At 36.8% G+C, this 25,479-nt stretch overlaps 2 protein-coding genes across 4 annotated transcripts in view; one reads left to right on the top strand and one right to left on the bottom strand.

Annotated features, from left to right (window-relative positions):
• Window positions 1–6,900, top strand: part of SPDYA (speedy/RINGO cell cycle regulator family member A) — a 30,748-nt gene extending 23,848 nt beyond the window's left edge. For 2 of the 3 annotated variants that reach the window (XM_059188726.1, XM_059188728.1), the window contains exon 7: window positions 6,768–6,900. In XM_059188726.1, the coding sequence (XP_059044709.1) occupies window positions 6,768–6,856 (89 nt within the window). In that variant the 3' untranslated portion in view covers window positions 6,857–6,900. Of the gene's footprint in view, window positions 1–2,518; window positions 3,550–6,767 lie in introns of all 3 variants that reach the window. The other variant, XR_009357412.1, reaches the window with a different exon arrangement.
• TRMT61B (tRNA methyltransferase 61B) lies at window positions 6,736–23,803 on the bottom strand. Its single transcript, XM_059188725.1, has 7 exons — window positions 23,046–23,803; window positions 17,376–17,478; window positions 13,516–13,706; window positions 8,929–9,020; window positions 8,248–8,474; window positions 7,245–7,322; window positions 6,736–7,162 (listed from the first exon to the last, which is right to left on the bottom strand). Exons 1-7 carry the CDS (start codon window positions 23,754–23,756, stop codon window positions 7,119–7,121), a joined length of 1,446 nt encoding a protein of 481 aa, XP_059044708.1. The 5' UTR covers window positions 23,757–23,803; the 3' UTR covers window positions 6,736–7,118.
• Window positions 23,804–25,479: the final 1,676 nt, after the last annotated feature.

Genomic DNA, 25,479 nt, shown 5'->3' with positions numbered 1-25,479 from the left:
AAAAGAAAATAAATTTATTCATAACCTCACCAGCTTTATCAGTGATTAAGTATGGGTTTTCTGCTATACACTTTTTAAAATTGAGTAATTGATATATAATATTGTATTAGTTTTAGGTGTACAATGTAATGAATTGACATACTGTGAAAGGATTACCACAATAAGTTAAAGTCTATCACCACACATAGTTTATTTTTTTTGTGATGGGAACTTATATACTCTCTTAGTAACCTTCAAATATGCAATACAGTATTGTGAACGATAGTCACCATGTTGCTCATTGCATCCCAAGATTGATTTATATAACTGGAAGTTTGGATCTCTTGACCACTTCATCCATTTTGCCCACTGTGCATCCCCACCTCTGGCAAACACTCATCTGTTCTCTGTATCTGTGAGTTCATTTTTTTTTTTTTTTGCTTTGTTTTTAGATTCCACGTATAAGTGAGATCACACATTTTTTTCTGTCTAAAGTATTTCACTTAGCATAATAACCTCAAGGTCATCCATGTTGTCTCAGATGGCAGGACTTCCTTATTTTTTATGGGTGAATGATATTCCATTCCAATATTATATGGCTAAATGATAGTCTACGCATGTACACACACACACACACACACACACACATTTTCTTTATCCCTTCATCAGCAGATGAACACTTAGGTTGTGCCACCTTTTGACTATTGCCAAGTGCTACAACAAACAAGGGGGTGCAGAAACCTTCTTGAGATAGTGATTTTGTTTTCTTAGGATAGATACCTAGATGTGGAATTGGTGGATCATATGGTAGTTCTAATTTTAATTTTTTGAGGAAACTCTATGCTGTTTTTCCATAGTGACTGTAGCAATTAATATTACCACAACAGTATACATGGGTTCCCTTTTCTCCAAATCCTCACCAACACTTGTTATTTCTTATCTTTTTGATAATAGCCATTCTAACAAGTATGAAATGATCTCTCATTGTGGTTTTGATTTGCATTTCCCTGATAATTGGTGACGTTGAACACCTTTTGGTGTAATGGCTGGCTTATATGTCTTCTTTGAAAAAAAAGTCTATTCATTGACTCTGCCCATTTTGTAATTGTGGTTTTTGGGTTTTTTTTCCCCCCTCTTGAGTTGTAGGAGTTCTTTATATATTTTGGACGTGAACCTCTTATTAGATATATGACTTGTAAGTTTTTTCTCCCATCCATAGGCTGCTTTTTCTTTTTGCGGATGGTTTTCTTTGCTGTACAGAAGCTTTTTAATTTGATGTAATCCCACTTTTTATTTTTGCTTTGTTACCTTTGCTTTTAGTGTGAAGTCCAAAAAGCCATTGGCAAGATGAATGTCTCCCATTTTGTTCTAGTTTTATGGTTTCAGGCCTTACATTCAAGTCTTAAATCTATTGTGAGTTGATTTTTTGTGCATGGTATAACCACTTTTGTGCAGTGCTCTTCATTTCTTTTGCATGTGACTATCCAGTTTTCCAAACACCATTTACTGAAGAAACTATCTGTTCCTACTTCTTGGTTCTTTTGTTATAAATTAATTAACCATATATGCATGAGTTTATTTCTGGGCTCTCTATACTGTTCCATTTCTCTGTGGGTCAGTTTTATGCAAATACCATCCTATTTTGATCATTATAGTTCTGTAATCCTATACACTTTTCTATCTTCTATTTTTAAAAAGTTAGAAGCATAGTATATCTAGGCTTGCTTTTTTCACTTTATCATAAAGCATTTCCCCATGTCATTAGTCTTAGGAAACCTGAATTTTATTTGTGACATGTTATAAGTATCATAATATATTTGCACATTTCATTTTTGTTGGGATTTATATGACTTTGAACAATGGTATCTTAATTAGAAAATAACCATATAAACTAGAAATACTTTTAGTCAATCACACCGTAATTTTCATTCAAATTATATTTATAGAGTATTTCTGACACTTCTCAGTTCTCATTAATACTCTACTAGCAGTGATCCCTTTTACTTCTTATAAAGCCCTTCTAGATTTTCACCCATGTAAGATATAAGACTGAGATTTCTTACGGTTCTTCCTAAATTCTATAATGAGACCTGTGTTATTTCAAAATATCACCTATTTATTTTTGTTGTATCCTTATGAGATTAACAGTGGCTACTGAAGTTTTATTAAAAGAGAAACTAAACTCTTAAGACTCTTCAAGGTAGGAATCACATCTCAGTCATTGTTCCATTCTCTGGCCTTAGTAATCACTAAACAAATTTGACTGTCTTCCCTTGCAACACTTCCAAGCATAATTTTTATTGGTTCACTTGTATCTGAAGGTAAGTAGGATATACCATAGGCTAAATTATAAGATAAAAATTGCCTTTTAGCATCCTTCCCCTCTATCCCAGCAACTTTTACCTGTACTCTTTGACTCTTGTAAGATTTACTAGATGTTTAAAATGTTCCAGGCAATGTGTTAAACATTTTGCATTGATAATCTCACTTAATGTTCACAGCCAACCCTATGATAAATACTATTATCTCTACTTTGCAGATAAGGAGACTGAGGCTTAGAGAGGTTAAATCATTTGCCCAAAGTGGTGGAGCGACAATTGAACCCAGGTCTGTCTAACTCTAGACTACAGCCTGAATTCCTTTTATGCTCTACTGCCCCCTTTGATGAAATCCTTTGATGAAATCTTTTCACCTTTGGTGGTGAAAATAAGCTGCCACAGAAGTCTTTTAGTAGACTACTAAGAACTAAGGAGATGGTGAAAGTACTAAGAACCAAGTTCCTGATGAAAGATTGTATGGAGTGAATTGGGAGAAAATTCTAGGCTCAATTTGAACAGATATTTATAGAAAGCAGAACACGAGTAGTTATGGTTTACTCAGACTAGTGCCTGTAGATATCAAGAGTAGTAACACTATATTTTAGGCTTTGTATCTCAACAGGAAAGCACAGTGCACCCGGGGAAGAAAGGGCTCTGCCAGTCAGTTTGCTTTGAAAAAAAGAGCATGACTTTGAGGGACTGTGGATGAGAAGTGGAACACTTAAGGGAGTTATAAATGGAATGTGCTTTTATCCTATCCCTGGTTTAGGATATATACAGATCCTGTACAGGAAGGAACAAGTATTTACTCAATCTTCTTTTGTTCAGAGTATTAAAGTTAAATGTAAAACTTTTGTTTTAGGATGACAGAGGGTAGACAAAATAGAGAAAAATAATTGATCGTACATACCCTTGACCAGTAAACATGTACATTCATTTTCCCTCAGTAGGCATAATTCAAAGTGAGCTTTTTGGGGGTGTGGGGGCATTAAGGGTAACACAATCTCATCAGGAGCAGTGGTCAGCCTCTTATTGCCTCAGCAAATATTCCCAGTAGTGACCTTTGCTAGCAAAATTTTCTTCCTTCAGTCTATATGAGGTGGTTGGAATCACCTAATGGTTTGCAGTTGCAGAAAATTCAATTCATCATTCTACAAGAGACACAAAGAGCCGATGCGCTACTTCAGGCTTTTGTGCTAAAATATCAATGCTTCTGTCTTCAGACACAAGCAAGCAACTTCTTGCTTTTCAGGTAAAAACCTGTTTTTCTGCCTTTAAAAATTTCTCTCAGAACATGTTCAAAAAACATTTTACATAAACATGCTTATGACATTTATTAGGAACAAAACAGTTGTCATTTTGACAAGGTTGGGAGATAAATGAGCCATTTCTTATGAATTTATATACCTCACAATCACCAATCATGTACCAGGCATATTATAAAGGTAGTCTCACTTAACATTGAACACCGACTCAAGAAGTCTTTAAGTGACATCATTACGCACTTTTTAGTGACAAACTCAGAAAAGTCACAGTTGTAAGGTAAAACAATAGTAACAACAAAAACAGCAAGATGGCTCCCAATTCTATCTGAATATACAGCCTATTTTTATACTAAATGGACACTTTCTCTTTACTTTATGCTGTTTTGAGCCTTATGACACTTAAATTAATCTAAAACATGAATATGCAGAGGACGCCTCAGATTTTAGAGTGAAGCCAAAGGAAAAAAAGCATATGCCAAATCTTATTCCTGGATCACATAGGCAGGAATGGGACACTGCAACTGTTATATAATCTAAAACCAAGTAATTTTTCCTCAAAAAAAAAAAAATCCTTTTCTGAACTTATTTATTTCAGTCACTACAAATGATGTAGTCTTACAGGTTTAAAATCCTAATACTTAATGAAGGCATAATGAGGGCTTATAAATTAATGATGTAACAGGGCAATGCTAATTACATGATCAACATTTAGGAACACAAAGATTCCAGAATTAATTTTGTAGGATGAGAGACTTGTTAAAGACTTTTTAGAGGAAGTAATATGTGAGCTGAGCATTGACTAAGTCCTGCTTTGCCCAGCAAAGGAAGGGAAACAGCTTCTGAATAGCAGATAAAGCTTTGAAAATACATAGCTTCATTCTCTCTACATCCAATGAATCATCAGCACATCTGGTTATTCCTTCACAATATTTTTTACATCTCTGCCTTTCCCTCACCTCAAAGTTGTATGTTACTACCAATCAACTCATAATGTATACTATGTGTTACTGTGAAATTTCTAATTCACTTGTTTTTACCTTCGTTCACATACTCAGATGCTGCTTACAAACTAACTTTTAAATAAATACCTCCTTTCACATGACTGTAGAACCTTCAGGAGTCCCTGAAGTACAGAGTTCAAACTTCCAATTCTCCCACAGTCCATAAGCTATATGCCTAAATCTCTCCCTAGAACCAAAGCAACAAATAAAACAATGCATGATCAAGTATGGGTTTATAGCCATTAGCACACTTTTATTGACCATTTACTGAGTGGAAAAGGTAGAAACTCTGGAAGGTACTAGGAAGAGAGTTGAGTCAGTCACAAATCTGGAGGAGTTTACAGTATGAGAGATGACAGCCAAATGTGAATTTAGAAAGCTAACTTTAGAAAACCTCATCTGTCCCATAAGTAAGACTACAAACATGCTTAATGCTCTAGTGGAGACATGGAGAAAGGGCTTAAACTGAACTACAACCATGTAAATAAATGCTTATTTGCTTATATAGTGATTTTCAATTTAGCTTAATATTAGAATGGACACTGTTAAAGAAGACTTGTTCACCAACTATTGAGCACAGTGTACCAAACAGAAACGTAATTCTACATGAAATAAGAATAGGATGGGGCACCTGGGTGGCTCGGACGGTTAAGTTTCTGACTCGATCTCAGCTCAGGGTCATGAGTTCAGGCTTCACGTTGGGCCCAGTGCCCAGCGTGGAGCCTACTTTAAAAAAAAAAAAAAGAGGAAATTGAGTAGAAGGTACAACTTTTCTTTGCTCTTAACCCAGTCCCTTCTCCAAGTAGAACAACTACAGCTTGCATTCAAAACAATACATGAAGGACAGAATTTTATTTCTGATTAAATAGAAGGGCAGAAGAAAGGGAAGTCCGTCCGTCCTTCCTTCCTTCCTTCCCTTCTTGTTTGACACAGGGAGAGAGAGGACTGCATGAGAGGGAGAAGCAGACTCCTCACTGAGCAGGGAGCCCCATGTGGGGCTTGATCCCAGGACCTGAGGCAAAGGCAGAAACTTAACCAACTGCACCACTCAGGCACCCCAAAAGGGAAATATTTGACAGAACTTAAAATGTACTTCAGAGCTTCTAGATATCTGGCAATGTAATGAAAACTATAAAGTCATTATTACTGTATGAGTGTTCATATAGTTACCATTAAGAAATATGACACCCTACGACTACTCTGCTTATGATTCAGTCAGTTCCTGAAATGCAACCAGAGTGATTTTTTTTTTTTTTCAAAACACATATCTAAACATGTTACCCTTCACTTCACTAAATCGTTCAGTGAGACTCTATTTTTCTTAGCATGAATAAACTCCTTAAGAGGTCTACAAGATCCTGCATGGCCTGACCCCTACCTATTTTTCAGATCTCTTTCACTCAACCCCAGCATTGCTGGCTTTTTGTACTCATTTTCCCTGTTATAATTAACTTGTACTTACCATTCAGATTTCAGCTCAATTGTCACTTGCACAGGTAATTACTTAACCAGAGCCAAGTCCCTACAATATTACTCTGTACTTCTTTGGAGCATTTATAACAATTTTAGTTTTATATTTGTGTGATTATTTAATGTCTAGGCTTTTTTTTTTTTTTGGACTATAGTCTAAAAAGTCAGAGCTTTTACATTAAAATTTTCCACATAATGAAAAACATGTAAAATATTATTTAGAATATATATATATTATTTTAAATAGCTCCAGCCTAAGGGATAAACCCAGGAATAGCAGCATTTATCCACCCAGGCACTACCCTTTAAAACCTATAAAACATCTATATTTAAACAATAACCTAACCACTCTTAAGTTTTTGTTTATCTGTAAAATATGGATAACCTTAAAGATGAACTACACATACTAAATGAAAAAATTTCATAAAGTTCTTAAAACAATGTAGGGCTCCTAGTAAATGCTAAATAACTGATATGAATAATAAACCCCTAATTAATTCTGATGTTCTTTCAAATGAGTTAAATTGAGTCTGAGAAGGATAAAAGAGATTCAAGAACTGTTACAACTTTCCTTATAATTTTTAAGATGGTTATATCATTATCAGTTTTCTTCCTATTACTTACTATAACCCAGATTTCTTTACTTTTTAAGATAGGTACAAGCCATTAAAATATGTACTTAAAATACACAGATACATAAAATTTATCTTAAAATGCATATTTTATTTTGGTAGCCAATGACCATCAATCAAAGAAAGAAAAGAAAACTAATTTTATGAAGAAAGACAAATCAATGGAGTGGTTTACAGGAAGTGAAGAATGAGATGGCTCAACTAAACCAACTTGGAATCATTAACTACAAAATGTCAAACTAACTACAAGACAAGTGTCAAAATGGGGACATTTAAACAGTTTTGAAATGTTACACATCTTCCTTTAGCTTTTGTTTTTCAAAATTATATGTCAAAGTTATACAAATAATAGTGATAGCTAATAATTCCAACTTATGAAAGTTGTGATTCACAATATAAAGTTCTATTTTGATACTTTTCCATCTTCAAATCACTTGCTGTCATCTGAGGTACTCAGTTATGTTGTGGTTTAAACTTCCTCAGCTTGACAAGAAAAGCTAATTTAAGGAGAGAAAAAAGTAAGGTCATTACAAAATTAGAAGAAAACACCATTTAATATGGCTTGAAAACCTCACTCACCTGTATGACCAGTTTGCCAGTGTATAGGTCTTGCAATATAGGGAAATGATCCATATGGAAAATCAGAATGTGATTCTTCTGTTGTAGAACAAAATATATATTATAAGCTATATAAAATATCTGAGAATTTGTTCATAAAATTGTTAAAATACAAATTACTGCCCCTTTAACTTTTTTCTCTCAGACATTTTTTTTCAGCATTTGTTTTGGAGCTACTCTGCTAGTTATCTTACAGAAACAATTTGTCAAGGATTAAATGATAAACATATACGGTTTTATAACCAAATGGATAAGCTTATATATCATCAATCAATGGAAATTTGAAACCTTGTTCATGGCCTATATAGTGTGTACACACAACAAAGACCTAAATTTAGCTCTTTGAGGAATTCCAGTAGCATCTTAGAAGTTGCTTTTTGGGGTGCCTGGGTGGCTCAGTGGTTTAAGCCGCTGCCTTCGGCTCAGGTCATGATCCCAGAGTCCTGGGATCGAGTCCCACATCGGGTTCTCTGCTCAGCAGGGAGCCTGCTTCCTCCTCTCTCTCTCTGCCTGCCTCTCTGCCTACATGTAATCTCTCTGTCAAATAAATAAATAAATAATCTTAAAAAAAAAAAAAAAAAAAAAGAAGTTGCTTTTTGGAATATTAGCTATTTGCATATCAGGTCCTATTAAATTCTTTCCCTTCGGTAATAATCACTGACCTAAATTTAAAATATCCTTTAATATATTTAAAGTATTTCATAAGCCAACCTCCTTGATACAAAAATATTAATACTGTAAGAAGTTCAATACTTCAAAGGTATCAGAGTTTTACATAAAAGGCAAGAAGAGTCATTATTCTGTCCCTTAGAGATTTTAATTTAACAGAATAAATACATTTCAATTTCTCTACAGAAAAAGAACAAATCCCTGAGAAATAGTTTTATAATCATTGGTCAATACACTCAGAAACCTATTCTCCATTTATTATTACAAACATGTATGAAATAAAATTGAAGCTCACCAATGTCATCTTCTTGAAACATCTCACCTTCAATTCTGATTTTCTTTTGAGAATGTAATTGTAAATCTGTGTTGATTTTAGGTTCTATTTTTTGAGCTAAAGTTCCATTTTTCTGTTTTGCAAGGCAAACCAACCAATCTCTAACAATTACTTCGCTTATCTTTTCACATGAGAGAGCAAGTTCACAGATGCGAATTCCATCTAAAAGCTCAATAACCTGTGTGATGCTTTTAGAAAAGTGAAAAAAAAAGTACTTTAAATTTCTATTACAATAATAACTTGATACTTATTTTAAGTTCACTATACCTCTTAACCCAAATTTAAATGCTATTGTTAAACCAAGGGGGAAATATAAACTTGCAAGTTAGAGCACAAAACATGCAATTTCATAGAATACTAAGTAAAAAAATACAGAGACTATGATTTAACAGTATTGTTCACATTAAACTTTTAAAACTTTTTTTCTAAATTGTAAGAAATATGCATCTTATTTTACCATTCAGGTAAAGGGTGATTTAAACAGCCATATATATTAATTGGGATATACATCATTTCATAACAGTTTTACAAGATGACATATATACCTAATTCGGTTACAAAAAACATTATAGTCAACTACTTGAGATAAAACAAAAGTGTGTTTAAAATCACAATACAAAGAAGAATATCCATATTACTCACTTTGCTAGATATACAGCACACACACCACCCTGTTTAAGATTTGGGTATAAAACAGGCAAAGCAACTTGAGGATTCAACATGTCCAAAGCTACCTGTCAGGGGGGAAAGCAAATCAGACTGAGTTTTCATTAAACAAAGTACAGGTCTTCTTTCTTACTGTGGTATAATGATACACTTCTGGAAAGCAATTACCTAGTTAAAATCTTCATTTTTTTAAACTCTAATATTATTTGTTGCCATTTTGCTGCTCTCAAAAAGGCATCCTTATTATTATACAGTGTGTTATAGTACTTGACTACATGAAAATCATAATGGTGTGTCTTATACTTGGCAATATCAATAATACAGGAATCTTTCTTCAGCTATATCTAATATACACATATATATACAAATGTACATGTATATAAATAAAGTTTTACTGCTTTAGTTCAGCTTTTGGCAACAGAAATTCACATTATCTCAAATATGTATTTCTATGTTCAAAAGGAAAGTTATGAGTATTAATTTTAGAGACTCTAAAATGCAAGAATCCTGATCCTTAGTTCTTTATTTTTCATCCAACTGCAGAATACAGGGTTGTACTCATAAAAGACGCCAAATGAATACAATGAGTAAATGAAACTTAAAAAACAAACTCATTTAAAACAAAAATAAATATGGTCAAAATAGGAAATCAAGTGGCTTTTATCGATGGATAACTCTAGAAAGCTAAGAGTAGTTGACACAACATATTTACTAAACTAGAAATTATTCCATTATTTATGTGTTTTTTCAAATAGTATTAATGGGTCATCATTCATTATTAATTCATTCACCAAATATTTATTGAGTACCTTCCATGTGCCAAGCATTTTGCTAAGTAGTAAGGATATAACAGGAGCTTATATTCTATTTCATTTCAAGGGAACATATATTCTAATAAAGGGATAGATATTAAATAAAAATCCAATAAGTAAGTCAGAGGATGATAAATGACATGAAGAACTACAGAATTATAAAGCAGGATATGAAGGATACAGAGTAATGGAAAGGAAGTGCTATTTTATACATAGCCTGGTCAGTGAAGAGACCTGAAGAAAATGATTAAGCTTACCCTATGGAAATTTAGGGGGGAAGTATGCTCCAAATGGACAGAACAGCAAATACAAATGTTCTGAGGCTGTAGGATACTTGGAGAGTCTGAGAAGTCCACTGTCACTGCAGTGGAGACAAAAGGGGGAAAATGGTAAGAGATGAATTGTGAGTGTACAGTTCAGTGGCATAAGTACATTCTGACTTATTTTTTAAATCTACACATAGAAAAGACCAGGAGAAGGCAAGGAAGGATGATGGTGACTTGCAATAGTAAAGAGCACTAGATGTGATAACCAGCGGGTATATATTTTGAAAAGATAGAGCCAATTAGAATTAGAATCGGTTGTTGGATACCAGAGAAAGAGGAGTCAAGATGAATCCAGTGTTTTTAGCCTAAGCCACTGAAAGAACATAGATGTCATTTTCTAATGAGGAAAATGGTGAAGACCATGGGAGGGGCAGGCTTGGCAGAAATAATCAAGAATTCAGGTTTGGACAGGAGTTTAAAATACCTATTAGATTTCAAAGAAAGATCTCAATGACTGAATCAAAGGTCAACAGGATAAACATAAGTGGGCTTCTTCAGCTATAGTTCATGTTATTGACAAGGACCAAAAGTCACATAACCAAGAAACTTGCCAAAGCTCTTAAATACTCCATTCTCCATTAATACTTCCATCCATCCAGTCACTCAAACCAGAAACTTGTTCGGAGTCATCATTTTCTTTACCTTGAATTCTCTTTTGAGAATCTGTGGGATTTTATTGTTTCTGTTTGGATTAAAATTACTCAGGCCCACAAACCTACCTATTAAGTTTTTCTCAAATTTATCTTCCTGCTAATGCCTTCTTAGATCAGGACCTCATTGTATCTTGTTGTAACATTACAATAGGTCTCTACATAGACTCACAGCCTTATTCTTCCACCAGAATTACTCTAAAATGGAAGAGTATACTTATCTTGATGAGTACTGAGCAATATATGGAATTGCTGAATCACTATATTGTACACCTGATGAATTACTTTAAAATAGGAATCTGGACATTCTCCTCCCCCACTTGGGAACTCATCAGTAGTTCTTATTATTTATAAGAAAGTGTCTTGGGGAGCCTGGGTGGCTCAGTTGGTTAAGCAGCTGCCTTCAGCTCAGGTCATGATCCCAAGGTCCTGGGATGCAGCCCTCCATCGGGCTCCCTACTCAGCAGGGAGTCTGCTTGTCCCTCTCCCTCTGCCTGCCTCTCTGCTTACTTGTGCTCTCTGTCAAATAAATAAAAATCTTAAAAAAAAAAAAAAAGAATAAGAAGAAGAAAAGAAAATGTCTCTATGCCCTAGTCCTAGCTTAATATATATACAAATGTTCTTCATTATGTAGCCCCTTAAGACTGCATTTTGCAGCTTCATCTCATGATACTCAATTTCTACAGCCATGGTGTTCCATGCTTCAGAGTCTTTCCAGTAATTGTTTATATGTTTATTTTCTAACTGAAAGCTCCTTTAAATGTATAATTCACTTCTGTCTTAGCATAGTACATGGCACATAACAGGTCTTTAATGTTTGTTGAAACAAACATTAGAAACAGTGGTTCACTAATCCAGAAAATGAGGATAAACCCCGGTTAGATGAGTAAGGTACATTCTATTAAAGAGGTGATCTTTTATCTAAACTTTGAGGGGAAAATAGATTTTAAACAGGTAGAGAAAAGGAAAGAAAGAATAATGATGAAAATCATAGCTAATATTTCTTTAATGCTTACTATACACCAGGTACTGTTCTATGTACTTTATATGAAGTATCTTATTTAATCCTTAACAACTCTATGAAATATGAACTATTATTATCATTCCTCTTTAATATGTGAGGGGACTGAGGCACAGAAAGATTAAGTAACTTATCCAAGATCATCTTGGCTTTTATGGGGGCCCAAGAGTAAACCAGACTGAATGGACGCCAAAACTTAGTTCCTCTTCTCTCCCTTTCTCTCCTCAGGTAATCGTTGTCCTGTTTGCATAGTTTTAAATTTTACATATGTGTGGCCATTCCATACATATTCTTTTATAATGCCTTTTTTCACTAAGCACCATGTCTTTGAGATATACTGATTTAGGTATAGTACATTTATTTCACTATGTTAAATAACATTATTTTTCAAGTATTCCATTTGTCCATTCATTCTTCTGATGGCTAGGCTTTTTAAATTTTGTTTAAAATATTTTATTAGCCATTTTTTCTCCTTTTGTTCTCTGTCTTTGTGGTTTAACACCTTATTTGTTCAATTTACCATCCTTTTGGATGGTAGGAGTATGGCTCCTCCCCCTCTAATTTCTTATACTGGCAATCATCTGACACTATTACTCAAGACAGTCCATCATATAAATCTGGTAAGGAATATTCTTTTAGATCAGGGATGGCTCAACAGGTTTCTACAAAGCTTCAGCAGTATCATTAAAATCCTTTGTGTGTTTCATGATCATCAAGCAAACTTCTGATGACAATTAACCCTCCAGGTAACTATAACATTCTGATGATGGTCTATGTAAAGAAATTACTTTTTTCTGGCCCTTACTGAGCTGTAATATGCAAGCCAAACAAGGATGAGGAAAAAGAACTGTGGTCTTTGTATCCAGGAATCTTGAGTCACCAAAACTATAGGAACCAGTCCTGATCAAAAAAAAGATCTCTTTGAACTTCATTTTTCAACTAGTTTCCCCATAAATGTCCTAAAGTAATCCTACTTTCCAACAGCCAATTAAAAAAAGCAAAGACAACCTAGATCTCAGTCTGTAGTGCTCTGAAATGATAATGGAATCATCAAGGATAAGGCAATTTACATTAGAATTCTGAACCTCTGAAGCCAACTAAATACCTCCATGTCCCCCATCACTACCATCACTGGTCAGCCTAAAATATTCCCTCATCATCTATCCTTTTATCTTCATACTACTCTATTTCTTCTCCCTAATTCAACCTCTCACTGTTCCTCCTCCTCACAAATCCATCCACTCCACCTTCTGGAGCTATGCTCATAATGCATGCCTCCAACCTCAGTATCTTTAATGAACACTCATCTACATCCTCATGTTAACTGTCTGAAGATGCCTCTTGTCTGTTCCCCCACAAATGAGGACTATTTATTCCCCCAAACCTCTCCCACAAATGAGGACTATTTATTCCCCCAAATCTCATAACATGAGGTCAGGTACTGGGATATGCTCCCAAAGCTGCTCCTAAATTATTATTCCTTTATCCTAGAAATGCTGTGGTTCATGATGCTCAACTACTCCTCTTACTCTCTGGTCATTACTCGACATTTATTAACAGCTTTGGCACCTGATTCAGCATATCTCTCTGCTCTAAATCGTACCATAATATTAAAGGAAAATATTCCTCCTACTCCTAGAGACAGAAATGGGGCAAATAATAAAGGAAGAGCATTCACCACACAAAAGAAGTGTGATCCTTGTTTTCTACATGGTCAGTATTAAATATCATAGGACTCACTTTAGAAAACTTACCGCATCAAATGTTAAAGGTTTTATGTCTTCAGTTGCTCCTGAAATATCCTTATGAATAAAATTCACATTGTCTGGCCACTCATCTACATGACTCATTTTCCATGAATCACACCAGTTTTTATAATTCCTCTTAGCCAATTCATGGTGGTCTTTTCGTGCTTCAAAACTTATGACTCGTCCTTGTGATCCAACTTAATTTAAAAAAAAGAATTTATGATATTTCACTGTATTGTATCATTTCATAAAAGAATATAAAAAATATTCTGCAAAGGTATTACCTTGATGTGAAAAAATAATTCAAATAGTTCAAGGCTAGAAAACTATCCTATCCCAGATCCTTAATCAATTTTCCTCTGCAGAGAAACCATATTACCAGGTATTTTCTCTTCGCAAGATACCTAGTGCCAGTGACTTTCCCTGTTTTTAACACACAATGAAACATACATGTATTGTATATACTGTCCTATACTCCTTCCTACTTACCAGTGTTATTTCAGTTATTAATAATTACTCCATTCCTTTTAAGAGCTATTATGTTCCATTGTATGGCTATACCATAGTTTATTTAACTGGTCTTCTACTGATGAATATTCAGCTTGTTTCTAGTCTTATGCTACCAACAAACAATATTGCAATGAAAATTGTTGCCTAAACCTTTGTATCCATGAAAAGACAAAGTCGTCAAAATGAAATTACAAGCTCAAGAGGTATGTGACTTTTTTATTTCGAAATTGCCAAATTATCCTCCAAAAAAAATACCAATTTATATTCTACAAACAATGTAGTAAAGTGCCTATTTCTCCATACTTTCTCCAACAAAGACTTTTCAAACTTTTAACCTGTGTCAATCTAAAAACTGAATATAATTTTATCATTGTAGTTGTAATTTACATTTCTTTTGTTGTGGATGAAACCCTAAACCCTAGCCCTAATCCTAACCCTTACCTATGTTACAGATCACTACACTTGTATCTTTAGGGTAAATTCCCAGTAGTGCAATTGCTGGGTTGTAGGGTAGCTCTATTTTCATTTCTTTTGTTATGGATGTTAATATGGATGTTAGGCATTTCATATATTTAAAAGATATTTGTACTTTTGTGTGTGTCTGAAGAACTTTTTTTTTTTTTTTTTTTTTTTTTTTTATTTGTTAAAGATTTTATTATTTTGTAACCATATAGTAAAGATTGCTTTAGGCAAGGATCAGTGGATGCTAAATGTAGGTGTGGGAGTTTGAGGAGGAACACGATATTTTAATGGCCATGTAGTGTCTCTCCACAGATTGCTTATTGCGGGGTGGGGAAGTCAATACTTATATAATTGAGAAACTGGACAGCACCTTGACTAGGTGATCAAAACTAATGTCATCAGGGTGCCAGGCTGGCTTAGCCAGTAGAGCATGTAACTCTTGATTCCAGGTTTGTGAGTTCGAGTCCCACGTTGAGTGTATAGGCTACTTAAAATAAGTAAAATAAGTAAATAAAAATAAATCAATAAAACTAACATCACCAATGTGGGACAGACTAACACTGTACACTCTTGGTTGTGATATCCTGAGAAGCACACATCACTTAAGTAGTACTCCAGCTAGGCATGCACAACCGGATGTCTGAAGAACTTTTAAACTGTTTGGCATAGTAATCGTTTCTGCAGAAGACTATGCATTTTAATTAAAGGTGATTAATTTCCCACCCACCTCTGTTTGAGGTTATTTGATATCGTTTAGAAGTTATCCTAGATCAGTAAGTCTACAGTTTATTAATGAAAAATTTAAATTCTAGAATATCTTTTGAAATATAACTCCAGCTGCAATTCATCATGTTCTCAAGGTACAGAATTTAATGTTAACAATAGCATACGCTAAATAATTGGAAAAGAAAATTATGGAGGAAAAAAAAATCCATCGCAAAGGTAAATAGCAATAATTTTTTGATCATGGTTTGGGATTATTCATGCCATGACACTCTGACACTATAGATGTTAGAAATATGGGCACTCCTCCTCTCTCACAGATTTTTATAAATGCATTTATAAAATTATATATATAATATATATAATTTGTAAAAATTATAAAATGTCAAATGCATTTAGAATTCAGTTACTGATTGTGAAGAAATGACTGCCTTTAACTATGTACAGAAAAGAATAAATAAAGATTTGAGGAGGCCAGAATGAGTTTCCTGACCTAGAATAAACTGGATTATGATTGTATGTGATGCCATTAGGTGAAAGAACAAAAAGTTTAATTCAGTATATTTCCATCGGTATTCTTTATACAAGCTACCCACATGCACCTATGATAGCTCTAACAAAGTTTATTATTTTAAAAAGAATGCACTAAAGAGAACATGAATGTTTTAAAAAAAAAAAATCTACCCACAGAGAGTGCGGTCACTGTTCAGTGGTCTGTCATTAACCGAGGAAGAACAACTGCACCGGCAGCCAGAGCAGCCAAAGCAGCCAAAGCAGTCCTGACACTCAGAGGAATTAAACAGTCAACGGGAGCAATAATCAATTAGATATTTATGTTTACTGTATACCTCTTGATTTTTGATGAGGTGCTGCCTTCAAGCAATACATTTAAAAAACTGACAATTTTTAGAGACTTTGCAGCTGAGCGCCCTCTACATTTTATATTCTCTCCTACTGAATCTTCATCTGGAATTGTTATTAACAAAAACATGTACACATATGAACCAAAAGACAAATACAAGAATGTTCAGAGCAGCACTATTCATAATATTCAACTCAAACACCCATCAAAAGAATGGAAAAGCTATGATATGTTTATAAAATGGAGTAGCTACACAGCCACTAAAAGGGAAGAACTACCGCTACACGCCATGGCTGACTCTCACAAACAGAATGTTGAAGGGAGCCACATTCAGGGAGTACATACTGTCCGATTCTTTTCATACAAGGTTCAAAGCAAGCAAAACTCATCAATGATGGTAAAAGGCAGAACAGTGGTTATCTTTAGGGAGAATCGATTATGACTGAGACATGAGAACATTTCTGTGATGCAGCAGCAGTCCCTGTCTTAATCTGGGTGATAACTACTTGAGTATGGTCATTATATTAAAAATTCTTTGAGGTACCAAGCTGGTAGGAGCTGGTACCAGCACCCCAGTGAACTGATAAATCGCCTATGCGTTTGTGAGGAAAAGGCATTGAGAGATATTTTATTGTCCTGTAGGCTAAGACAGGATGAGTCTGGGATAGAGCTATAGCAAATGAGGTAAAGGGAGAAATAAAAAAATAATAAATGCCAAGAATAATATTTAGAAAACATATCTAAAAGAAGAAGTGTAATTAGCTCAGTAGAATATTGGCCTTAGTGTTAAAAATAGGATGTTATCAATGAAAAGTGATTTAACAAAAGTAACAATAAATTGGAAGAATGGGGGAAAGAAGGCAAAAGGTGTGTAAATGCTAAGTACTATTTTCATACCAGACAGTCCTTGACTAATGCTTAGCAGAATAAATTGATAGAGAGCCAAAAAAAAAAAAAAAAAAAAAAAAATTCTTTGAGGTCTACACACTTAGGATCTGTGCACGATAGCTATGTTATGTCCCAGTAAAAAGTTCAGTTAAAAAAAAAAAAAGATGCCTTAAAACACATGGACATGGGCACAAGAGAAAGCACAGAAAATGGAGAGAGGGTTAGAGAGAGAATGACTAGAAGAAATGTACAGGTGGAAAGAAAAACAGTTGCCGGCATTTGGTTTCAAGGAGAATGCTCTCCATCACAGTTATGTGAATATTTTCTAAGACATCTTTATCCACTTAATTTTCTGTTATTATGAAAGATTGAATGTTTTCTTTGCCCATCTAAATTCAGCTCATTTCTCTCGGTCTCTTACCTGCTTTGGATAAAAATAAGCTCATTCCACCAGAGCCTGAGCCAACTTCCAAAACAGTATCCCCTGGGTGGATATCCATCATCAACAGTATCATACTCATATCCTATGATTGAAACATAGTATGGGTGACTCAGTGTCCAATAAATATGTACTAAGCACAGGCTCTTATCAAACACTATGTTAGACCTGGAAAAGAAAAGAGTGAAAAAGAGTATTAAAATCTGGCTCAGCCTACCCAAGAGTTGATATTTTACTTGACGAAATAAGAGATTCAGCAATCAGTTAGCAAATAAGCAGCACTTCAGCATAATACCAAAATTATAGACAGTAAGTAGTAATAGAAGCCCAGAGAATAGTGTTATCAGCAGAAGGCCCTCGCTTAAAGACACAGAGAATTTAAGGAAACAATCATGAAGTAGAAATGGTATTAAAGAAAACAGAGGTAGAATAAACACAGTTTCCTCATCTCAGAAGAAGAGAAAAGGAGAGAACTGAATGCCAGGCTAAAGCACTTGAACTTGACCTGGTCAGTAACTGGGGCATGTCACCAAGGTAATATGCATGGCATTTTATGAAGATTAATATGACAGGGAAATGCAGGATATACTAGAGAAGAGAAAAATTAGACCCAGTAAGACCAGTTAGGAAGTATTACATAATCTCTGTATGAAAGGAAATGAACTTCTCATTTAGCATTAGAATACCAGTGATAGATAGGACCTATTTCACAAACGCTGTAATTGAATTGTTAATGAGAGTATCAGGGATAATAATAATAAGGGCTATTTATTGAAACTTTACCATGTGCCAAGCTTCTTTAAGAATACAAATTGCTTTCGGGGCGCCTGGATGGCTCAGTGGGTTAAAGCCTCTGCCTTTGACTCAGGTCATGATCCCAGGGTCCTGGGATGGAGCCCTGCATCGGGCTCTCTGCTCAGCGGGGAGCCTGCTTCCTCCTCCCTCTCTCTCTGCCTGCCTCTGCCTACTTGTGATCTCTGTCTGTCAAATAAATAAATAAAATCTTTAAAAAAAAAGAATACAAATTGCTTTCATAAACTTATTTAATCAGGACAATAATTTGAGAAAACTATCATCATCCCCATTACAAAGATAAATCAAAGATGTTAAGTAATTTTCCCAAAGTCACACAGCCAGGAATTAACTGGACAAGTCAGGAGTAAAACGGATGTTGAATCCACAGAGACCACGCTGTTGATCATTAACACTATACCACTTGTTATACAGAAAATTTTAAACATTAGCATGTATTTCAACACTACGCCATCTGAACCTTTGAAAATTGCTAATAAATAAGCAGCACATCTGGTAAGCTTTTACTAGCTTTTCCTTCTCTGGGAAAAGCTGCTGTGAAAATTCTTAAAGAGGAGATTTCTAGGATCCTGTCGAGTCACAAAACATTGTATATTAAATATAGGTTTGGTTGCATAAGAAAATGTTCAACAGGTAAAGTTGTCTAATTAAAAGCCAAAATGTATTTTCTGAAATGCAGGGCTAAGGCTTGGGCCAAATGATACACAGACACGTAATTTTTAAGATGTATTAGTCTAAAAGTTTCATTCACAAATGCTGAGTCTTTTGGACATACATAACCTTTCCCACATGCCAGGCACCTAGGGGTAGAGTGGAGAGGGAGTACAATTTCACACAGAAGTAGGAGCAGCTGGGTAGTCTTAACAGTGGAATGTCCTGCAGAAGGCAATTCTATTTTCTCGGATCACATAAAATAAAGAAACCAACTATTATGAAATAAAAACTTAAGCACACTTTAGCTTTTGCTTCCTGCTATTCAGGTTACATGGTATCAATGGGATGAGTTTTCTAGACTGGATTTCACTATATATATTCTAGCAATTTCAGTCCAAAACTTGGGGAGGGGAGACGTTAGCATTTAATCATTTCCCTACCTTTTCCCAAAAGGGATTTAAAGCTATTGGGAGAGTCCTCCAGGGTTACAAACTATCATTCTACTATTGAGTTTCCTGCATTTTTAAAAAATTTTATTAACATATAATGTATTATTTGCTTCAGGGGTACAGGTCTGTGAATCATCAGTCTTACACAATTCACAGCACTCACCATAGCACATACCCTCCCCAATGTCCGTCACCCAACCACCCTATCCCTCCCCACTACACCTCCCAGCAACCCTCTTAATCCAGAGATTGAGTCTCCTGTGGTTTTTCTCCCTCCCTGGTCCCATCTTGTTTCACTTTTTTCCCCTCCCTTCCCCCCATAACCCCTCACCCTGCCTCTCAAAACTCCTCATATCAGAGAGATGATATGATAATTGTCTTTCTCTGACTTATTTCGCTTAGCATAAACCCTCTAGTTCCATGTTGTTGCAAATGGCAAGATTTCATTTTTTGATGGCTGCATAGTATTCCATTTTATATATATATGCATATATACACATATATGCACATATATATGCACACACACACACACACACACCCCACATCTTCTTTATCCATTCATCTGGTGATGGACATCTAGTTTGGCTATTGTGGACATTGCTGCTATAAACATTCAGGTGTAGGTGCCCCTTCGGATCGCTACACTTTGTGTCTTTAGGGTAAATACCCAGTAGTGCAATCACTGGGTTGTAGGGTAGCTCTATTTTCAACTTTTTGAGGAACCTCCATGCTGTTTTCCAGAATGGACTTCAGGTAACAACCCTTTCAAACTTCCATTTTTTCCTCAACATGAATTCCAATCTCTTTCCTGATTAACTCAGTAACATAAATCTAGCCCTCAGCTGAAAGATTTAGTAAGTAGGCTACACTTAGGCTTCATTAAGTTGCAACAATTTCTACTCCCCTGTTGTTCTTCTGTAAGTGCCACAATCATGCATATCAGCAGAAAATATTAATTTTTAAAATTTGGGGAGTGGGAGCATCTGGGTGCTTCCATCAGGTAACCATCTTGACTTTTGGTTTCCCACCCAGGTCATGATCTCAGATTCCTGTGATCAAGCCCCATGTCAGGGTCTGCATTCAGCACTGAGTCTACTTGAGATTTTCTCCCTCTTTCTCTGCCCTTCCCACATGTGCACGCTCTCTCTCAAATTAAACAAATAAGTATTTTAAAATTTAAAAAAATAAAAAATAAAATTTGGGGAATGTTTCCATCTATATTTCTATTCCAAACCTAAAAGTGCTTGATACTGACCAATGTGAAATGTTGACATTTCACAAGTATCTGTTAGGAAGTTTATTTGAAATTACTCCCACAAAAAATAAATAAATAAATTACTCCACAGACCTACTTTTATTATTAAGACAAAACTATGTAATTCTAACACAGAGACCAGCTTTCAAGTCAATTGAGGTACTCTCTTTTTTTTAAAGATTAATTTATTTGACACAGAGAGAGAGATCACAAGAAGGCAGAGAGGCAGGCAGAGAGATGGGGGGAAGCAGGCTCCCCACTTAGCAGAAAGTCCAATGCTAGGCTCGATCCCAGAACCCTGGGATCATGACCTGAGCCAAAGGCAGAGGCTTGAACCCACTGAGCCATGCAAGCACCCCTATTGAGGTACTGTTTTAAAAAGCATTTCAAAGTTGTAAAGGTTGAAGTCAAATTTCCTGTAGCCACCACTTGGGAAATAAAAAGAGAAGTGAACACCTAGAATGTCCAGTATTTTAAGTCCTGTTTAGGATGGAGGGGGTTTGTGGGTGGTCAGTAAAGCATCTACCTTCAGCTCAGATGGAGCCCCCCGCTGATCAAGGAGCCTGATGCTTCTCCCTCTCCTCTCCACTTGTGCTCTCTCAAAGAAATAAAATCTTTAAAATAAGTAAATACATACATACATACATAAATTCCTCCTTAGAATGGAGCACTGTGACTTTTATCTGTAACAAATGGAAAGGCAGAAAGTGCACTAAAGATTCATCTTTCTAACTTTATAAAATACAACTATTCTCTCAGTTTTTTCTAGTGAGGAGGAAAAAAGATGTGGGGAAGCAAGATGATTTTTTTTTTTTTTTTTTTTTGGTAGCTAGATTGAATGGTCAGAAGAGGAAAAAGAAAATAAGAAAAAGTTTCTGTCAAGAGTTTATGGTACCTCTCTGGCCTAAAGCCTCAAAAGGTTTTCTTAGTCCCTTGGTAGATCTTTTAAAACATAAATTGGAGGGGCACCTGGGTGGCTCAGTGGGTTAAAGCCTCTGCCTTCGGCTCAGGTCATGATCCCAGGGTCATGGGATCTGCTCAGCAGGGAGCCTGCTTCCCCCTCTCAGCCTGCCTCTCTGCCTACTTGTGTGATCTCTGTCAAATAAACAAATAAAAATCTTAAAAAAAAAAAAAAAGAAAGAAACACATAAATTGGATTCCTACTTAGAACATTCCAGTGGTACCCAATGCACATGGAATAACCACATGTCATACCACTCTCCCCCTCACCTAACTCACTCAAGCCATTATAGCATCTCCGCACTACTCTTCCCTTTGTGAAAACCCTGGGCTCCAAGACTTTGCATGGCTGGGTTCTCCTTATATTGGGTTTCTTATCTAACATACCTCTTTTGAGACCTTCTCTAACCATCTGACATAAAGTATTCTCTTCCCCCAGGTCACCCAACATGTCATTGTTAATCTATTTGTCTTCATGGCACTTAGCACTACCTGAAATTATCTCATCCTTTCATTTACTTGTGTGTTCTCTGTCACCCCTTCTAGGATGTAACATCCAGGTTGAGAGCAAGGACTGGGGCTCATCACCATACCTCCCCTATAATAGTACCCTGATTATAGAAGATAGGTAATTATTTGCTGAATACATGACGAACGACTCTTCATCTGGGGATAGGAATTGTTACAAAGGAATATTCTACCCATGGACTGTGACTGTGATTAAAAAACTGAAATAAGCCTAGCAATGGATGATTCATATGAAGTTGTAACAAGAAACTAGGCAGTTAATTTATTATACAGAATATTTCTTGTATGTTCAGTGTTTAATGTTAGCTGTTTTAATAGAAAACTATTTTTTCCCTAAAGCAAAAAGCACAGTAAGATATCTACAATTGATGAAACATACACCTAGTAACACGATTTATTTAATTAAATGATGATTAAAATATTTCCATAATAGGGGGTGCCTGGGTGGCTCAGTGGGTTAAAGCCTCTGCCTTCGGCTCAGGTCATGGTCCCAGGCGTCCTGGGATGGAGCCCTGCATCGGGCTCTCTGCTCAGCAGGGAGCCTGCTTCCTCCTCTTTCTTTCTCTACCTGCCTCTCTGCCTGCTTGTGATCTCTTTCTGTCAAATAAATAAATAAAGTCTTTAAAAAAATAATTTAAAAAAACATTTCCATAATGGTACCAAAGGGTTGAACATTCTCGAATCCTGAACTTGCAAACTTAAGGGTTATGGGGGACAAACATAAGTGCCTGATTAGCTCACATAACTCTATACATTAGGTCAGTATTCTTTTCACTTTACAGATGAGAGAGTCAACACTCCCAGAATAAAAGTAAAAGGTGGCTGTTTCCTCCTAACATTCGCAATCATATGTAAGTCCCATCCATTGTTGTTTTTTTTTTTAACCTGAGAATAAAAACTTTAAATGTTCTGAAATGTGCTTTAAGCACATTTATCAGGACTGTAGCTGGGCTCTTTCTGGAACCAACACGCACCTAACTCCCACCGCATTACCTTAGGATACGTTATGGCAGGCCCTCTTTTCATCAGTAATACATAGTCTTCCAGTGCCGGCCTCCTCAGCATGAGCTGCTTACCAGAAGTCGTCGTCAGTATCTGGCCGGGAAACTTTCCCACGATCTCGCTGAATGGGACTCTCCCCCAGCTACTATTTAAGTGTCCGGCGTTACTCAACCTAAATAACTTTTTAAATTGGGTTTCTCTCTTCCCAGTCTCAGCTAAGATCAGCTCCCCAGCGCGAAAGGACCCCTCCCTGGAAGCTGGGCAGGAAGAGGAGCCAGGAAGCTCTTCTACCCCAGTCACGGACTGGGCCATGGAGGCGGGCAAGGGACCCCCGGAACCCTGGTGGACGGGACCGGGCTGGCCCTGGTGTCCGCTCGAGTCTCCGCGCTCTCGAGAGGGTGACTCCTCTTGAGGCGTCGGCTGTCTGAGGACCTCCAGTGAGGAAAGACATCTGATCCCCGTGCCTCGGACGCGCAGAGGGAGAGATGGAGGCTCTGTGTTGGGGGCTTTCCTCCGTGACGCTTCGCGCCGTCCCTCTCCGGCTCGTGCGTCTCTAGGACAGGATTCGCAACACAATGACCGGGCTGTCTCCAAGAGCTCTCGCTCAAGGCCCCGCAGGAACGGAGAAGCTCCGAGCCCTAGCCACCTCCTGGGGCGCCGCAGCCGGAGGACAACCAGACCTCGCCGGCCGGCTGACAGCATGGTGTCCGGCGCAGGCGCCGTCGCACACAAGTGGCGTAGTGCCGGGCGAGGCCCTCCCCGCGCTCGACGCACTGACGCAGCCGTCAGGGTATCCGCCGCTTTTTCCGCAGGAAGAGCTCCCCCTGCGCATGCGTCCAGGGAGCGGGGTAGTCCTAATGTGGGGCGGGGCGCAAGAGCTTCGGGGTGTCGCTGAGTAACTGTCCCAGGTGCGAGTCACACTCTAGGGCAGGAGCACATTTTCCTCTTCGGAATGTGGGCAGAGTAAACAGTTGGCCGCTGACACATCCCCACCAGCCTCACGCTGTGGACAGGAGGCTTAAGAGAGACAAAGCCTGTCAAAGTGCTGTGTAAACTGAAGTCCTGGACCAGGGTCGACTCGCCGGTCATCAGAAAGAGGAACGTGACACGATCACCTCAAGAAGTAGGAGTTAAAAAGCCCAGAGATGCGTTGGACTGTCGCCTTTTGGAAGGGCCACCCGCTGATCCCCGTTCCTTTCCAACTGACTGCGAAGTTCTTCCCCCGCCAACCTTAGCAAGTCCCTTTGATTGGACTCTGACTGTCTGCTTGCCTGCCCCAGGTTTAGGGAGTCGGGGACGGCCGACTGAAGTTACTCACTGGGTTCTTATTTAGCAGAACTGTTTCTGATAATTAAAATATAACAGTTAATTCTTTTACTATCCCTAAAACTCAACAGGATCTTCTTTAAGGGTGGAAAAGCCGTTGCTAAAACAGGGTTGTAGGGCAGAAGGGTATAGCTAAATTTAATCCCCTCAAGATTCATGCATTGAAGTCCCAGTATCTCAGAATGTGACTGTATTTGGGAATAGGGTTAAAGAGGTAATTAAGTTAAAGTGAAGTCTTTAATGTGGGACCTAATTCACTATGAGTGGTGTCCTTATAAGAAAAGGGGATTAGAACACAGGCACGCTCGGAAGATCAGCTAAAGACAGGCAGCAGATGTCCATCTACAAACCGAGACAGACCTCAGAAGAAACCAAACCTGCAGACAACTTGATTTTGGACTTAACATGCTCCAAAACTGTGAGAAAATTAATTTGTTGTGTTAAAAAAAAAAAGGATTATCTGCATTTTCTCTCTCTTTTTTTTAATTGAATCTGTTTAAAAATCATTTATTCCAGGGATGCTTGGGTGGCTCAGTCGGTGAAGCATCTGACTGTTGCTTTCAGTTTAGGTCCTGATCTCAGGGTCTTGGGATTGAGCCCCTTATCAGTCTCCCTCTCCTCCCCTTTCCTCTCTTTCTGCTCTTCCCCTGCTATCTCTCTCTATGTATATACAAAAAAATAAATAAATACAATATATATATATTTTTAAAATCACTTATTCCAGGTTTTGGCAGCCCAACCCAAAAGAGTTAAACAAAAACAAATTGATTTAATCCTAAAAATAAAACAAAACCAGAAAAAGTTATCTTTAGAGTCCAAAGTCTAATTTGACATTAAATATCACTAACCTGTTTAATAATAATTCACTTGGCAAAAGTTTATTGAGGGTTTGACAATACCAAGCACAGTAGATACTTACTTCATTTAAATTTACAACAACCCTGTGGTAGAAGTAAGTATTCCTGCTTCGTGCATAAGAAGACTGACCTAGGGAGATTAAATGATTTTGGCAACAGCCCATAGCTGACAAACGGCATGATGGGGTTTCTGATCTCGGTCAGTCTGTTTCAGCAGCCCATGCTCTTTGTACTACAACACC

Source organism: Mustela lutreola, chromosome 9 (assembly GCF_030435805.1).
Source record: "Mustela lutreola isolate mMusLut2 chromosome 9, mMusLut2.pri, whole genome shotgun sequence".
NCBI lineage: Eukaryota > Metazoa > Chordata > Mammalia > Carnivora > Mustelidae > Mustela > Mustela lutreola.
Note: the sequence above shows the minus strand (reverse complement) of the source record. Positions and strands in the feature narration are given on the sequence as shown.